The sequence below is a fragment of the Lonchura striata genome, chromosome 15 (assembly GCF_050655825.1).
Source record: "Lonchura striata isolate lonStrDom1 chromosome 15, ASM5065582v1, whole genome shotgun sequence".
Classification (NCBI taxonomy): Eukaryota; Metazoa; Chordata; class Aves; order Passeriformes; family Estrildidae; genus Lonchura; species Lonchura striata.
The window spans coordinates 9,514,685-9,532,400 of NC_140717.1; the positions used below are offsets into that span (position 1 = coordinate 9,514,685).

Consider the following 17,716-nt stretch of genomic DNA (forward strand, 5'->3'; position numbering starts at 1 on the left):
ACCTATCTCCTAGGGCTTATTTTGCATTAGACTACTACAGCTTCTGTAATCATAACCATTTCAATTCCTAGCATTGTATTTCCATCAGAGTAGCTATTTTATATCTGTTTTATTAAAAGAATAACCTCCCCCAGGAGGATCAGACATCCTACTTCAACACAGTAAACAAAGTTCTTCATTCTCTGCCTATGGAACAATTTTAAACAGCCTGGAAATAATATAAAATTGCAGGAGATTATTATTTCCACTAAAACAGCATCTCTTCAAGAACACTGAAATCATGTACATTGAATCTTCATTCTCCCCAAGATCTCCTTTGTTCTGAAGATTGCAGTGCAGGCTATTCCAGCTACTCCTTACTCCAGGCTACAGTCAGATACCAGATTTGAGCATTTTTGCAAAGCACAAAGGCCAGATTCTACATCAGTGGACATATTTGTCCTCAGTCAACCCCAGCCCAGACAAAGCTCAAGTGTATCAGCTCCTGTGAAACACATTACAAGTCTGGGCATAATTAATGGCATTGGACAACAATGCTAATTGAATTAAATGTGGATTCTCTCTCCTGTACTACTCCTTAAATTACTCGTTAAAGCTTCAATCTCTGCGAAGCATGAGATTATTTCTAAGTGTAAAGCAAGCAAACACTGGCTTTGTTGGAGTCAAATCTCAGGCTGGTGTTGTGCTCCAATGGTCTCCTTCCCACTCGGGTCTGCACCTCCAGCACAGTCATGTCCTCAAGCTTTTATTTGCTGAAGCCTTGTGCAGAAGGACACAAAAAGCAAGTCTGCAGGAACATAGCTGCTGAAAAAAAGTCTGTCTTGAGATCTGCATCAGACTGAGACATCAGAGAAGAAAATCACTGATGGAATTTGTTGAAATTGGTGTATTTGAGATAGATTTTTTTTCTAGTACAAGATCCAAATCCCTAGCAGCTAAAGACTCTCCAATCTAGTTATCACAGCCTCCTGCTTTGTCAGAGCACCCTACTTTCACCACAGCCTCAAGATCCCTGCCTGTGCTCCCTGCCCTGATTTGTCCTGAGAGCTTTCTGTGCATCTCAGCAGTGCAAAAGGTGAATTCCAAGCTGAGCAGCTCTTGCCCATCACTGAGCCCACGTCCTCTAAGGGGCAGCAGTACAGGAAACTGTCTCAGTCTTCTTAATTTGTTCTTCACATTCAGGTGAGCCCTCATATACTGCAGTGCTTGCACTACAGCAAGGCAGGGCCCCTCTTGCAAGCACATAGAGACCTAAAGCTCAAGGACTGCCACAGGCTGTTTCCCCCAGTTCAAGAAACACAACAAGGTCCAGGTCTTCAGCACCAAAGCACAAATACACAGCCAAACCTACCCAAATTCCTCATGACTGGGGAAACATTGTGTCAAAACTGGGATCAAATGATGGCACACTCAAATAAGATGGTTCTAGAACAACAAAAAGCACATGGACCAGCCTGTAGTGAAACACATGATGCTGGAAGGGGAGTCTGCAATACAGACAATGACATGGGAATACATAAATATCTACTTTGCTGCAGATAAACAAACATCCATTTAGTAAACTTACTTTTTTGCTTTCTCATGTGAAATAAAATGTGGGGTTTATATATATATATATTTATGTATATGTATGTATACAATGGATTCAGTGCACTTCAATGTGAACCCAAGCACATCAACCTATGAGAAAGCTTGAAGCTTTGCTAGAGCTCTGACAAGCTCTGCCCTAAGGCTGGTCAGCTCAGAACAGAAGGGAAATGTCAGCCCCAAATGAAAGCAGGCTGTCCTGGCACAGGGTACCAGAATGAACTCAGCCCCACACCACAATGCACCAACTGTTTCCTGAACACTTACACACTTCCTTTGTCCTTCAGAAACACACACGACAAGCAACGAACAAATAATGCCAAGAGCTTTTAAAGCACCAAGGTTAAAAGGAACATTTCAGCAACTGGAGAAAACCCTTAGCTACTGGAGCTCTGAAAAGCAACAAAGAGGAGCGGGTTTCTTTGGAAGCAGGCATGGTAATTCACCCTTTGAAGGCATCACACCTTTCAGGGAGAGCAAGAGGCGGAGGTGAAGGAGAAGGAATCAAACCCAGACAAGGCCTGGAGCAGCAACATTCATCCCTCAAGTGCAGCAGGACACACTGGGGTTCTGTTCAGCCACGCGGTAGCTGCCCATCAACGGGCAAACCCAGCGCCTGCCCAGCGGTCAACAAAGAGGCCTTTTATGCTATTTTAAACAATCTGAAGTGTCTCAGTTAATGGAAGACCGGGCAATTGGCCCTCAACTATTTCTAATTGACTGGAATGATGGATGAAGCTAAAGGGAAAGCTGACCCACTGAACTTTTCCATACAAAGCTAGGAAACTGAAGGAGATTGTAAACAGTTTATAAGAACGAGAAGTGGGAGAGGCAGAATCCCAGGGGCTTTGCTCCTCTCAACCTGCTCTTGTTTCAGACTGAGGAAAAAAAGACCTTCAACTCTGAGTAACAGACAAAAAATACATGGGAAGGCCTAAACAAATCTGGTGTTTTTCCCATGCTCTCCTCTTCTTTCTGCGGGAGCTGTTTAACTCTGCCATGCAAGCTGGTCCTTTGAGTCAGAAAGGGCAATTTGTCACTCTGACAAGGTGTCTCAGGGCTCTCTACTGCCCTGCCCTGCTCCTCAGATTGATTGGTGTTAACCACGGATGTCAAGACATTACATCTCAGTCAACTTCAACGGATGTGATGATACATACTTAAAACTTATATGTTAATCAGTGTCACTACATTAAAGTAATGCTCAGGAAACCACACGTGCGCCTGGATTTTCTGAACAAAACCTTCACTAGCAGCTTTTCCCTGCAAAGGGCAACAGTGCTGCAATGTGACAAAGCTTCTGCTCACCTCAACAGCTCCTGGGAAGGAAGTCTGAGGATATGCAACTTCCAGATGGGGAAATGGATGAGTAATAGGTTCAAATTCACACCATCTAACTTTAGGCAGCTTAGCAAGGTATCTATATGCAGGATAACTTAATTCTTTCTTGTTAGTTAAAAGAAGAGCAGGAGCCTCAGAGAACAGATCTTGCACAGACTAAATTACTTCCTTGGACATATCCAGTTCTTGCCATTGATTCTGCAGGGAAATTTTATCTAGTGCTTCAAGAGAGCATTAAAGCTGGAGGATGAATCCAGGCCTCAAAGCCCCAGTGTAAATATTCTGTGTAGAACCCAGAACAGGACAAGGGTATCACAAGTAATCACTCAGTCCCTTAGTCATAAGCCCTTTTTCTCCCAGTAGTTCAGCAAGATCAAGTATTAAAATAGAAGCATAAGCCATTATTTGTAATATGAAAATTATACAGGGCCCAAAAAAAAAAAAAACCCAAAAAAAGAAACCCCCCACCAAACCCAAAAAAACCCCAACAACAACAAAATCAAAAACCAAACCCCAAAACAAGAAAGAGCAACTGGTACACAGAGCTCTCCTTCCCCTTAACTGTCAACAGCATGGCCAGTGTTTATCTGGACAGCCTGCCCAGAGGAAACTGAGCAGGAAATTACTGTTTCTCACCAAGATTTGTACAGCAAGTTCACTGCAATTTGCCAAACTACGTCCCAAAGACAAACAGAATGTAAATCTGCATGCCTAATCTTTGACCAAACCCAAAACAGACCTGACTTGTTTCCTCTCCGGAGTCTTTCAGATGAACTAACCAAGGCTAAATCAGGAAGATTTTTAGTGGGATGAGGTTATAGCATGGATTATAATTTTCCACCAAGTTTTTTCCTTCATCTCCACCTGCTGCCTCTACAGCACTGGCATTATGGGTGGTGTGGGATGACTAATTTTACATTCCTTTCTGCAAGACAAGCATTCAGATTTCATTTTTTCTTCCAGGCTCCACAGAGTTTGGATCACAAATTAAATGGATGCATGTATTACTAGATATCAAGTCCCCAAACTTACATGCACATGGGAGTCAGAAGTACAAGCTAGGTCCTTCATCTAAAACAAAAAAAACAACTGTCAGTTTGGCAGGTGAGAGCAGCAGGTTTCTTTATGCAGTCTGTGTGTCCCAGGCTCTACCCCAGCCACCTTCACATCTCATTAGTGAGTTCAAGCAAAGCCTGCCAGACACAGCCAGTTCTAGGCTAACACACACACGCCTACTTGCACTGCTACAAAACTACCTTAGAGAATTGCTTTTAACTTCAAGGCAGATGCAAACCATCTCTGCATTCTTTGAATTGCAACCAAGGCTGGAGCATTATTTGAGTGTCCTAGGAGCCATATCAGATCAGTGTTAAATTTAACTCATCTCCTCACCCACCCACAATCTTGCTGGTAGATCGGAACTATGCAACAAAAATGCTTTTTGTGGAAAAACACACAACACAAAAAGCAAAAAAAAATCCAAAAAAACAACAACAAAAAAAGCTTTTCTAAACCTGAGGGTTTAGAAAACAGACTACTGATGATTTTTTAAGCCTGCATTCCAAGAAAGCTGTTCCTTAAAACAAATGATTTCTCATTCTAGGGAATACAAAGAATTGACAATAAATCCAATGGCCCGTCTCACAAGGACTGTGCCTGCCAGTGTCTCCCACCGTGCAGCCCCAGAGCAGGGCTGCCTGGCAGTGAGGCAGCAGGACTGTGTCAGCCCAAGCAGCTCCCCAGGAGATGACCCCTGTTAAATCACACACTATTTCTTCCTTCTGCATCTCAGCCTGTTCCAGCCCCCACCAAAAGCCATGGTCTGCACAAAGCACAGCAGGAACGTGTGACCAGCCTCTGACACAGCCTGGCTCTGCTGCTGAGCAGCCCCGGAGAGCCCAAAGGGGACAGCAGGAAAGGAACTGTGCAGGAGGTCTCTGGATAGGCACAAATCCATTGGAGCACCAAGAGACACAAGTCAACAAAGCCAAAGGCTGTTCTGACTGCTGTAAATCTTCCAAATGGAAGAGATTCCAGCAGAAAGACAAATTTCCCAAGAGCAATGCAGTTACTGTGCTATTTCAGCTACACAAGAGAGTTCACCGTGGTTTTTTGTCTGGTAGTCTGTTTATTTCACACATTTTCTGTTTATTCCCTAAGACTGACCTTATTACCCCTACTTGTACATGGCCAGACCTCACACACTGGGAAGAGGATAAGTGCCTGTGATAAACTAGCAATAAACAGTATGGAAAGAAAAAAAGAGGAAAGAAAAAAAAAGAAACAAAACCAAAAAACAAACCACCAAAAAACCCCAAAAAAACCAACTGAACAAAAAACCTCCAAAACAAAAAACAACAACAAAAACCCAAACAAACAAAAAAAGTGAGAAATTGGATATTAGAGAAAATGCTAAGTTCAGTTTTCATATCCATAGCTGTGGAAGGACGTTGAACACCACACTGGGCTCAGAGCACACCCAACACAACAGCCAGAGAACAGGATCTCCTTCACACACAAAGTCTGAGCTATTAACCTCAGAAGAAGGTCAAGGAGTGATCTGATTACCAGTCAAGAGCCTAAAGGTATAATAGAAAGCTGAAGGAGAGCCCTTCAGAGAGAAAGGTTTAGCCAGTGCCAATGTCTGTGATGCAGACTGACAAGACACACACACATCAAATTTTAAGACAGCAAGTGCGACTTGTGCAACTAAAGAAACACATAGAAAAATTTTGCTGCTGAACAGGTTGGACCTAATGATTTTTAAGAAGCATGTTTCCATTTACTCATAAACCTTATAATGCACACAACTTGACTGCTACAACATTCTGAAGATTTTTCAGGTTAAGGATAAATTATTTAAAGCTTGTGAAGAAATTCCCCATCTGCACCCAACCTGCCCTCAGCAAACTACACTTAGACGCAATAAAGAGATTTCTGTCGGCCAGAGAAGGGGCTTATGATGCCTGTTCATCTTTGGGCCTACAGAGCTGTCAAACAATACTTCAAGGAAGGCCAAATTGCAAACCAGAGCACTGTGTCAAAGGAGAAGCCACCACTGCCCAGGAAGGACTGTCTGTCCCATTCCCCAGCCTTTGTTGTCTACAGCACAACTCCCAAAAACCTGTTGTGCCAGCATAACTGAAATAGCTGTGGGATAGCAGGAACCAGGGACTGAAGGGGAAAAAGAGATGAGCACCATCTATCCAGGCACTGTCACCTGGAAAATTAATGGGAAACCACTGGCTCCATTCAGTTTATAATAAGAGTGCTCAATATTGACAGGCACCCATTCAGCAAGGACTGCTATTACAGCATGAATCTCGAAAAGGAAAAAGTCATTTAAGCTAAGGTGGAAGTCACTTGCCCAGAGGTAAATACCTTCACCAGCAATGTAAAATAGCTCTCGGTTTCTTAGTTAAATGAGTTTGGCTTTTTCCATTTCTCATCAGCTCTGGCTAATGGTTCCACATACTTGCTGGAAATAGACATCTTTCTATGACCACTCACTCCTCCTGGCACTGTGTATACAGTCAGCTCTTCTACATTAAAGCAGTGGCATTCTAAAATCCTATCACGTTTGCCAAGCACTGAATTATTTACACAGTACCTTTTTATTATTATTTCTGATGTGTTTTTGTTTCGGACTTCACAATGGAATTCAAATATGATGAATAGTGAGACAAGATGCAGCCCAAGAGTCAGCAGTCTAAATCACTTTCAAGCAGGTTCTCAGAGGGCTTTTGAGGGAGAGCCATTTCTCAATTAAACACACACAGATCAAAACAAGAGATCAGGATGAAATTAAGGACTTGCTATTAACAACCATCAGTCAGAAAACTAAACTCATGCTCTGAAGGCTGCACTTCTCTGCTGTTGGCAAGATGAGCTGTTTGAACCTAAGGACAGGACAGCTGCATTTCCCTCCCACTCCTTGTTATGGTTTTATGCCAGAAAACAGAATCTTTAATTTTTCCAGAGAAGCCCTGCCAAGCTGAGGCTGCAAACAGGATATGGTGTGTTAGTAAACTCCTAGGCAGTTTGCTCACACCCTGGCCAGAACCACTCCAAGTGCCTAAGTCCCTACATGCACGCTGGCAGCAGTGACAGCCTCCCTGTCACACAAACTGTCCTCCTGTGTTAGACTCCTTTTGTAAATCAGGCCTGAGCAGGGCATGCCATTTACACCTCTCCTGACAAAGTACCCAGCACCCAGGTACCCAGGCTTGCCTCCCCTCCTTTATAGGCTTTCCCATGACTCACCTCCACTACTAAAATTTTGCCAGAAATAAACCAAAGTCCTCCATAAAGCATTAGCTGTCCTGGGATCCTCTACATACACAGCTGTCTTCCCAGAGTTCAAATGAAGCTGTTTTATTTTTCTCCCAATTCTTCATAAGGAATCAAAGATAAACAGTCATCCCACCCACCTTTTTTAACAGTAAGACAGATTCAATCACTACAAATCTAGCAGCAGCAAGTCCACCACCCACTATGAACACCCTGCCATAAACACTGTTCCTGCCTCCAGGACTCACCCTGAGCACAGCATTGAGAATATTCTCAGAAACAAACACTGGCAGGGCTCATCCTACTTTCCTTTTCAGCTTGTGCGTTTATTCTTTTCCCAAGAGAAAGCCAGTGTCTTTGAATTCCTTCCAAGAGTCTCCAGCAGCAAAAAAATCTCCAAAAAGGTGCTGCTGAATCCACAAGTCAGATTTTCTGACCTGGACTAACCCAACACTCAATTATATTAATGAATTGTTAACAAATAAATTAATCTGACAGAAATCCATAATATTCTACATCTCAGCTTGCTAAATCAGGAGCATAACAGTTAGTAACAGATAAACGTATGCATGGAGGATATTATGTCTGGCAAATAGTTGCAAAAGCAATGCTGCAGCCTGAAGAACGCCAGAAAAAGATGAGAAAAGGAGAAAAAGTATTACAAAATGCAGGAGTCTATCCAAGGAGGGCAAAACCAAACAATACAGAACGTCACGGAAAAGGGAAGACAGATAAAAATGAGAAGAGATAGAACCCATAAATGAGAAGAGTGTCATGTGGAAGCCAAATTAGTGGCTTTTACATGAAAAAAAGTGGCAGGAAAAGAGAAGGAGGGGGAAGTATGAAAGAAATATTTTGGTTTTTAATTCCATCCTGTTAACACTGCTTTTGTTCACCATATAAATCTTTTGGCAAGCAGCAGCTCCCTCCACACACGGCAGTATATTAAGATTCTTTATTAAGGCTGTCCAAACACCATAATGTCATTCTTTGGCTTTTTATGTGGTTTGCCTAGACTGTGTTTTTTGTTTCTAAGCTCTCATTAGATGTCTATCTTGTACTGACAGGGAAGAGATTATAAAAAAAAGAAACCTGAGCACAAGCCCAGTATTTGATTTGACACAAGTGAACACTCTCAGCAGCAGCACAATGCCTTGTGTGTGACTTGGGGACACTTCTGCATCTGCTCAGCATGAACAGAACGGGTCTGAACTGTCCCATGGTGGCGTGCGAGCGATTAATTTGGGAAGTACAGAAAGGGGAGGAGAGCTCAGGCTCAGATGTATCACAACCCACTTCCCATCAGAAGCTCCTGTGCCAGCCCCAGCACTTCCAGCCCCCGGGCAGGACAGCTCAGGCTCTGGCAGACGAGCTGAGGACTGGCATGAGAATACTGCCCCAAGCCACAAATACCAGGGAAGCACAAGAACAACACAACGCAAAGATAGAGCCAAATTAATAAATCTTGTTTACAAGGGATGACAGCACATCAGGAAGAGCAAATGTACCCATCTAGTTACCCGGGTGGAAGACAAAGACATCCACCCTGAACAGCAAATTGTGTCCAACACCATGAACACTTCACACCCCACAGGCAGAAAGCTAGCCTGATTCTACACTTAATTAAATTATCTATGTCAACAGTGACCAAACACATCAGCTTTTACAGCCTCCCACCATTTATCAGTTCACACACGCAGAAATTAAACTGACTCCTGAACAAGGAATCATCAGCAAATCTGATCACAGAAGAAACTACAGAAAACTGTTTTTTGCCAAGAAGTTTAAACTGAGCACGGTTCCATTTGGAAAATTACATGAAACCAAAGTATAACCGTATCATTCACTTCACAAAAGGCACCAAATATATTCTAACATGCTGTTAGTATACATCTAAAATGTGTTTAGAAACCCAGAAAATAGACCAGAGAATGTGCTCTATATACCCTCAGCAGCAGACATTACAGCTATTCTTAATCCTAGCTTTGTGAATCTGGTAGATGTAATTCACTGTGCTTTTGGATCCAGAATATTTTGCAAAGCACTGCAGTTTGCTGGCTTACAAACCTGCCCTGCCAGCTCACTGTGTAGAAAGATTTCTGCTGACTTCACCTACCATTTTAGTTTCACTCATCAGGGATTAGTATGTCTCCCTGCTAAGGAGACAGGCTGCAAGTACCAAGTAGGAAAGGTTACCCATGTGGCTGGAAAAGACAGGTAACATTTTGATAAGTGATAAATATACACACAGTGAATGAGCTCTTAAGGGGCACTTGACTATCTCTTCCATGAAGATCAAGTAGCATATTTAAATTTCAAATGCTTTAGAAATTTTACTTCTTTTTAAAGATATAATTGATAAAACCTTTTCATCATGCATTTTATACCCATAACTTCTCTAAGAGGAAGAGAGATCATCAGAGAAACCTGTATTCTTTACAGACTTCCATGAAAAAATTTCTCCTCTTCACAACTTCACACCTGCACGTGTACAAGAAATAAAACAATTTTTTTAATGGAGAGTATTTTGTGTAATGTTAAGAACCTAAGAAACCATGAAGGTAGCAAGCACTTCTGGTCCAGTCCCCTACTGGTAAGGTCACACCTCAGCACACTGCCCATTCTAAAGCACTGCCATATTTTGCAATGAAGGTGGTTTTCTATCATAGGGACTTGCACTTCCATAGGAGACTTCTGTCTTGACACTCAGCAGGAAGAGAAGCAAATTTCAATACAAGTCTATATAATTAATTCAGTGGAATTTTACACTATTAAAATGACAATTTCAGAACAAATCGGTGAGTGAGGTGCTTCAAGAACATCACCTTCACACCTTCTGCAAAAACCCCACAAAGAAGAGAGTATCAGTGAAAATAATTTCTTACAATATTATGCAGCATTTTCCAGTTTGAGCAGTCAAGCAAATTCACACGGTCAGCAGCAAGAAGCTTTTGCAAACCATTTGGATCTTGTTTCTCCAAAGAAAATTTTACAAGAGAGCTAATTCATTCTTAGGAGCAGGTGGAGAGATGTTAAAGCCTTCATCATCAATGACCATGCTCCAGCAGAAATGTTCACTGTTCTTACCCTTGGAGCAATACAAACGTGATGACAGAACAATGAATTTACTTCTAAAAGAACAGGAGCTTGTGGAGGTTCGGAACTGGGGGGAATTGCCCTGCAGTGTGTATGAACTATCCAGCCTGCCCTGCTAGCCAGTGCAGGGCCACAGAGGATGCAGACAGCTGCTGCACTGGAAGAGGAAGGCTCCGCCATGCCCTGTGCACTGCACAGCAGCTCTGTGCACATCTGTGCCTCAGGACATGGAGCAGCTGGACCAGAGCTGCTCGCGGGTGAAGGGAGCTGCAAACAAAGCGAGCTGGGACAGCCGGGCCTGGCTCAGTGCAGGCCGGGCTGCGGAATGGCGCCTGCCAACATCACCAACACCGCTGCCATGGAGAGCTGCCGGCTCACACGCTCCAGCATCAGCTGCAGTCTGCCCTCCCACAGCCTGGCTGCAGCAGTCTGGAGGAGGCACTCCCCAGCCCGTAAAGAAATAACAAGTGACAATTCGGGAAAGCATGTTTGCTATCCATTCGTGCGTGCAAGCAATCTTGGGCCAAAGAGTGGATGTGCTAAAAGGTTCTCCCCAGAGGAAATGTGTTTATTAATTAATATCTACTGAATTAATAGGTTCCCCATATGCTCTGCTGTGCTTTTAAGACTGGAGGCCCTGCTGCTGTTACTGAAAGGTGGCAGGCGTGGTGACTACCCAGGAGGTTCATCAGAACACTCCAGTCAATCTGAAAAACTAATCTATGTTTTTGTATTCATCAAATTTACAGTGTATGCATCTATGGTTGAAGACATGGAAAACGCATTTAAAATCTCCAATCCATAATAATTTAAAAAAGCCAACACACACTCTTACTTCAGCCACAAGTGTGGTACACAGCAGAAGCACAGAAGGAGGTGCTGATGTGAGGCCATTAACTCATCTCTTGGCCCCTCATCTGCAGTAACCCTGGCTGCTCCTTTCACACACTGTTGCACTCCTTACACAAACCTGGTCTAGCAACTGCTGCTACTACTACCAAACTAACCTTTAGATCCATCACATCCTCTCCCACTCCCTTTCATCAGTGCAGGAAAGGTATTTTTGGATACTGACTACATCTGGCACAACTCTGTGAAGTGACATCATTTTTCTAATGTTATCAATATCTCAATGAGATACTTTATTCAACACATGTCAGTATCAGCTGGCAGGGACTGAAACTCCTGTCATTCCTGGTACTCCAGTACACATCCTGCACCAGCCTCTGTGTAAGCTCAGACTGTAGGAGAGCAGAGGAGGGAGAGCAGTCCTGCAACCTCCCTCTTTTAAGCACACAGCAGCAGAGGTTGGGCATCCTCATCCCTGAGAGAGACAATTTACTCTCCAAGACATTCCCCCTCCACTGCAATGCCACCTCTCCTAAACCACACAGTGGTCTGCACCCACACAGTGCAGAGGCCAGAAAACCCTTTGTCAGAGTATGGAAGGACAAGCACTCATTATGGCAGCCTCTCTAGCAGATTCAGGGACCTTTGATGTTTATTTAGTCCAGGTCTCCAGTTTCAGCATTCCCTCACGTGTGCAATACCCACTTAGTCCAATTCAGAAACCTGAGTATCAACAACTGTAATTACCACACCCAGTGGTGAACTCACACTGCAGAAGCAGCATCCCTGATGCAGGTGACACTGGTCACCCAGGCTCCCTTGCAGAAGTAGTCTGAAGTTGGTCTCTACAATAGAAAAGGAGTATCTGAGCTATATTAAAATACTGTGTTCCAAGATTTTACCATTGCACCAACACACTACAATACACTGCTTACTGAAGCTGGACAGGCCCAAGGACCAGGCATTTGACATCATTCAGACAGAAACTGCTCTCACAGAAAGGTCTCAGGTGCAGCCAAAATGCCATTATTTAATTCCACATGGCCTGTGCTCACCCTGCAGTAGCAGAGGGGGGAGAGCAATCCTACAACCACCCTCTTGTAAATACATTTTAACACAGGCTTACAACCTCAAGAAAACAAAGCTGAAGACAGCTTAAATGTACAACTTCAATTCTGCTGCAGGAAATGGTTAAAGCATATCACAAAATAAACATCTATCAATATAAAAAGGTGTGATTGTGATGTGTTCAAAACAGCTTCCCACAGAGGAAAATGGTCATGCTTACCAGGTCATGCTGGTAAGCAGCAGAAGAGGCTGCAGAAAAGACACAAAATCACGTTCCCAAATCAGAGGCCTTGTTAATAATTTCTTTACAAGTACATAATAACTAGAACAAAAATTAGAGCTACCTTCAGAGAATAACATCTTCTCTAAGGCAGGCTGCAAATAGAGTCAGCAGGATCTGTGCTACCTGTCTGAATAACGTATTTACAGTTGATAATGGGCATATGACAAGCACGACTTTTGAAGTGACCCGTATAAAACATTAGTGCACAACACAGTGGTTGGAACACAGCAAATGGAAAAAGTGGGATGACTCCTCCTGTCTGGGAGAGCTGTTTCCAAAAGATTTGCAATATGCCACATGGCCCCATGTGCAGCACTTTATCTTTCCAAGAGATGGCAAATCTCTCTTAAAGCAATGAACTGCTCCTCTTTAATTCAGCATATCTGCCCCACCCAGAGTTTAAGTCATTTAACAGTTAATTTAGGAGGATGTATTTCTCCTCCAGATGCTAGTAAAAGGCATACAACAGCAAAAAATGATAAACGTTCAGTTTCCAGCTGCTCTGATACAGCATAAACCTACAGAAAGGATTTGGAGAAACAGTAACTATGCACAACACCACACCAGCATAACCCCAAAAACCCGCTGTGTACAGACTGAGCTGTTCCTGGAGGCACCTATTCGCTCTTCAAGGATTCAGGCCTGAAGGGATCTTTTCCATGCACTTCACTTAGTTATGGTTCACTACCCTGCATGCAGATACAGAAGACTTCATAACACATTTATTGCCCACCTGCAAGACATTAATGATTAATTTCCAGGCATATCAACTCTACACAGCTGTTGGGCTTTCCTTTTTCCTCTGTTTCTTCATTGCTTGTTTTAAAGAAAAAAGAACAGGAATATCACGCAAAATCCAGCTAGAGTTATTAAAATACTGCAGTATTTTTCAGTCTCAGAAGAATAGCTGGGGAGTCAAAGGTTTTAATCAAGGGATTAGGAAAAAAAATATTTCAAATACACTGAGTGCATGCCAGATCAAGTCCTGTCTTCTGTCATACAAGGTAACTTACCCAGTGGACTAATTTGCAAACATAATTTTATCTGTTTATTAAATATATCAGACTAGGTGAAAAGATGTGAAGATGTGATTTGTATTGTCAGCTTCACCCTGTGAGCATGGACACTGAGGATGGAGGAGGCACTTGTACGAGGTCCATGCTGAAGTGCGATCTGCATGCAGAGACAATTCAGTTGATGGTGAAAGATGACATCCACAACAACTCCTGCCTGGTCCTTTGAAAACTGTCATATTTGTTCTGTCATGTCTGCAGAGCAGCTCTGGGGAACAGCTGAACAGAGCCCAAAAGGCAGCTGGCAACAGAACGCCCGTGCTCCCGTCAGTGAGCACCAGCTCAGAGCCTGGCAGACAGCTCTGGTCTGAAGGGATCAGAGCTTGTTCCAGCAGGCCACCAGGAGCTACTGCAGCTCAACTGAGAGCATCAGACAGAGGGAGGGGGAATTCACCTATTAGGGTCTGGTAAACAGGGAAGAAGCCACAACTGCATTTGAATTTATCTCTAAATCCACATTTGGCCATCAGAGGAACAAAGAAACCTGATTTAGATTTACCTCAGCCATCTGCTTCTCTATTCTTGAAAAAGGAAAGTATTAGTAAAGTTTTTCACAAGAGAGTTAAAGGGAACTTCCTGCAAAGATCTCCCCAGACAAAAAGTGCTTGCGACTTCTTGCGAGATATAAATACAGCAATAACTCTCAAAAAGTTTCCAAGTTCAACTTTTACTTTGTCAGTACAGGTTGTCAAATGAGTCCTTGATGTCTTTTGTAGCTGTACATTACCTGGAGGCTGACTCTGGGAAAGGTACAGCTACAGCTTCTCAGTGTAACTCTAGACACAAATACTGTCCTGAAGGAAAAACAATGCTCTTTTGAAATAAAATTAAACCATTAGTAAAGCAGAGCAATTACTCTGGAGAGAAGACACTTTTAATAATAAAAAAGTCCATGCAAGGACAACTTTAATGTATAAAATTTACACTTAAATAGACTACACAGACCAGCACATCTATCCAAATACATCTGTCTGTCCAAATTCACAACTTTATTTCCTTAACATAAAGGTTTCAATAGGAATTCAGGAATATATACCAAAAACCTTTGACAATTTCATATATTGAGCTCAGAAAAAACTGAAGTACAAAGAAAAAAAGTAAGATCAAGCATTTTTACAGAATGTGCTTAAATGTCTTGTTTCCTGCCTTCTGATGAAGCAAGTCCACTATGACAAATGACAAAACTTTTTTCCATCCAGTCACTCTTCCAGATCTTTGAAATGTTCTGGGAATGGTGGGAGGTAACAGTTTTAACAAAATATAGCCAGATGACCAGGGCAGTACCAAAAGGCTGAAGGGTTAAGTAAGGGAAGGCCAGATGAAAACACACACCCCTCCCTATGCAAAAGGAGACAGGGAGATAAAACTGCCTTGATTGGTATTTCTGAAGAACAGTTCACATCTAGGGATTTACCAAAACTGTTCTCCCAAGGGAGGCTTTGTGTGACGGCTGATTTTGTCTCTCTGGTAACACCTTTAAAAAGAAAACCATGCCAGACAGAGTACACAGAGCATCCACTCCAAGGACTGCTCTGCACAGTCATGGTCAGTGTGATAAGTCTTTCTCTCTTCGCTCTTTTAGAAAGGAGCAAGGGGAAAATCCCATTTGTGACATACTTCAGAGCATCAGAAATTCGGTCAGCTTTTGCAGTAATCTGAATCACCCCTCTGGCTGCCCTTGAATTTTCTCACAAGATCCAAGCCCTGCACAGATAGGATGCTGTACTGCAACAGGTAAAAGAGAAAACCTGCAGAATTGAGGTCAGGGGTCTACAGCGCTGGTAACTGCTTTTCTTTTTCATTGGCAGAGGCAATGGGCTACACATGGTGTGTGTGAAAGAATGAAAGCTAAAGCAAACAGCTTGCAAGTCTTGTTAAATTATCTGTACTGAGTAAGAACCATGAAAGGCACACAACACAGAAAGAGATTATGAGATACAGTGAAAAATGAAAGATCTGCAGTTTAGGGCTCAGTCACTGAGTGTGAGGTATCTGGTATCCTACAGCTGACCAGGGGTTACAGAAAGAATCCATGAGCATTCCAGTGTAAGCTGCTTTGCTGACTGATTACTTGGAGCTGAAAACTAGTTGAGGAAAAAGAATCAGCAGCTCAGAGAATGGCAAAAATGAAGACAGACTTCTAAGTATACCCTAAAAGTACCTGGAATACTGTGCTACAGACATGACCTAATTAGACAGTAAGTCAAATATCCACATTTTAAGACTTATGATCTATTGTATCAAAGACCCTGAGAATTTTTTGACATTTGAGAAAACTAAGACAGTATTTTCAGAAGTTGCATGTGAGTCACTGGGAGTCTCTGATGAACTCTGAAGGAAGCAGGCCATTGTGTTGTCTTTCCAGCAAAAGCCATAGTGCATTTTCTGTTTGTGGCGTTTAATCATTAAAAAGAGAGGGGGGAAAATCCTTTTTGCTAGGGCACAACTAATAGCAGAATAAACTACCTCATTCATCTAAATAAAGTCAGCTCTAAAGCATGCAATAACCATTTAAGTGCCCGCTTTGTTAATTATTTCACTGTTTATCTAACTCATTATGAGTGAGCATCTAAATAGTAAGCTCATTCAGCATTAACCAAGATCAGACACAGAAGACACCCATTCAGCCTATCCACCCTTCTGCCCACTGGGGGTCTGTCCCCTGCAGCCTTACCCAGGTTTATGGGGTCTCTGACCCCCCTGAGAATGTTCAGTCACTCCACAGCTCAATACAGCACAGCTTTACGAAAGCTTCCTGTCTCTTCTATCATCAGCTCCTCCATAACCTTTGTGTGGATTTTGGGATGGTTACCTCTATCTTCCAATTTTATTTCAGGAAAAAAGGTCACCTTCCAGTGTGAACAAGGACAATATTCCCAATGGCAGAGAACAGGTGAACTGTTTCATTATTAATCCACTTCCCTTTTCCTCACCTGTTGCTTCTGAACGCATTATTTTGCATACAGCTGCAACAACTGTTCTTCTGAAAATCAGGATGTCTATAAATGCATAATGGAGCTCACTTGGGAAACAAGGGCAACACACCTTCAAAAGGGCACAAGGTGCACTTGCACCTCCCACATGACCTCAATTATATCCTGCATCCACTCCCTTTCAGAAACGCACAGCACTTGGATTCCCTTAAGAAAAAGTACATTTCACCTTTCTATGCTTCATTTCAGTTTGGCATTTATATAGCTCAGAAGCTAACTAAACCTTTTTCTCATGATGTTAGCATATGATTAAGTGTTCCTCAAACAGGGGCACCTTTCTTGGAAATGCTAATTGAAGTCAGCACATGGACTGGCCTGAGAAGCTGCATTAGCAGCACAAACACTGTTCTCTTCTGCTTCTGAGGAGCGAGCTGATCTTCAGGTGGAGTACAATAGCTGGAGCCTTGGAGAAAAACAGAAATGGCAACATGTCTGGGAGCCTTTTTCTTGGTGGACAAGCCCATCACAACATCACTCCAAGTGGCAAAACACAACTCGAACAAATCAAAACAAAGCCATGGCCACACTTGAGTTCCTACTGAGGGAGTGGTGTTTTCCTCAAGTATATCCAAACAGCAGTCAGGGTGGGTGGGTGTGGGGAGTCAAAGGCTTCAGTACAAACTGTTTATTGAAATAATTCCCTTTAATTGCCCTCCCTCGCACTGCAGTTTTTAGCCATGGAATCACTTGTGCCCTGGAAAGGGGCAAGTATGTACAATTTGTGACTGCAATTAAAGCAGAGTAATTAACCAATCCCTCCATTTCTGCAAGAAAAGCTTCTTAAGCTGATAATGAATTTAAGCATTTGAAAGCAGTGAAACTGATTTTCCATGCAGCAGCAGCATAGGAACTTCCAAATGCTTTCCTCTCGACTGTTCACTGAGCACCTGAAATGATGCAGATCATTACTTCAGCAGGCACCAGGGCTCTTAATCTCAAGATTTACACAGGAGGCAAAAACTTACATTGCAATAAAGCCACACAAGTGCAACTGTACGATGTACACAAATTTTATACGAAACAACAGGCTCTTCTGAGAAATCAAAGTAATTTGAGTGCGAGAAAGCGAAAATACTTAAATCTGCACAAACATTGTTAGGACAGCAAGGGTGAATTTACACAGCACACCAACTGCC

The 17,716-nt window shown here is 42.7% G+C and overlaps 1 protein-coding gene across 36 annotated transcripts in view; it reads right to left on the bottom strand.

Moving 5' to 3' along the window:
- ARVCF (ARVCF delta catenin family member) overlaps positions 1-17,716 on the bottom strand; it is a 249,299-nt gene that overhangs the window by 90,937 nt on the left and 140,646 nt on the right. For 22 of the 36 annotated variants that reach the window (XM_085592675.1, XM_085592682.1, XM_085592674.1 and 19 more), the window contains one exon: positions 3,961-3,999. The exons of the other annotated variants lie outside the window; for them this stretch is intronic. In XM_085592675.1, coding sequence (XP_085448801.1) covers positions 3,961-3,999 — 39 coding nt within the window. The remainder of the gene's footprint in view (positions 1-3,960; positions 4,000-17,716) is intronic. 36 annotated transcript variants of the gene reach the window in all.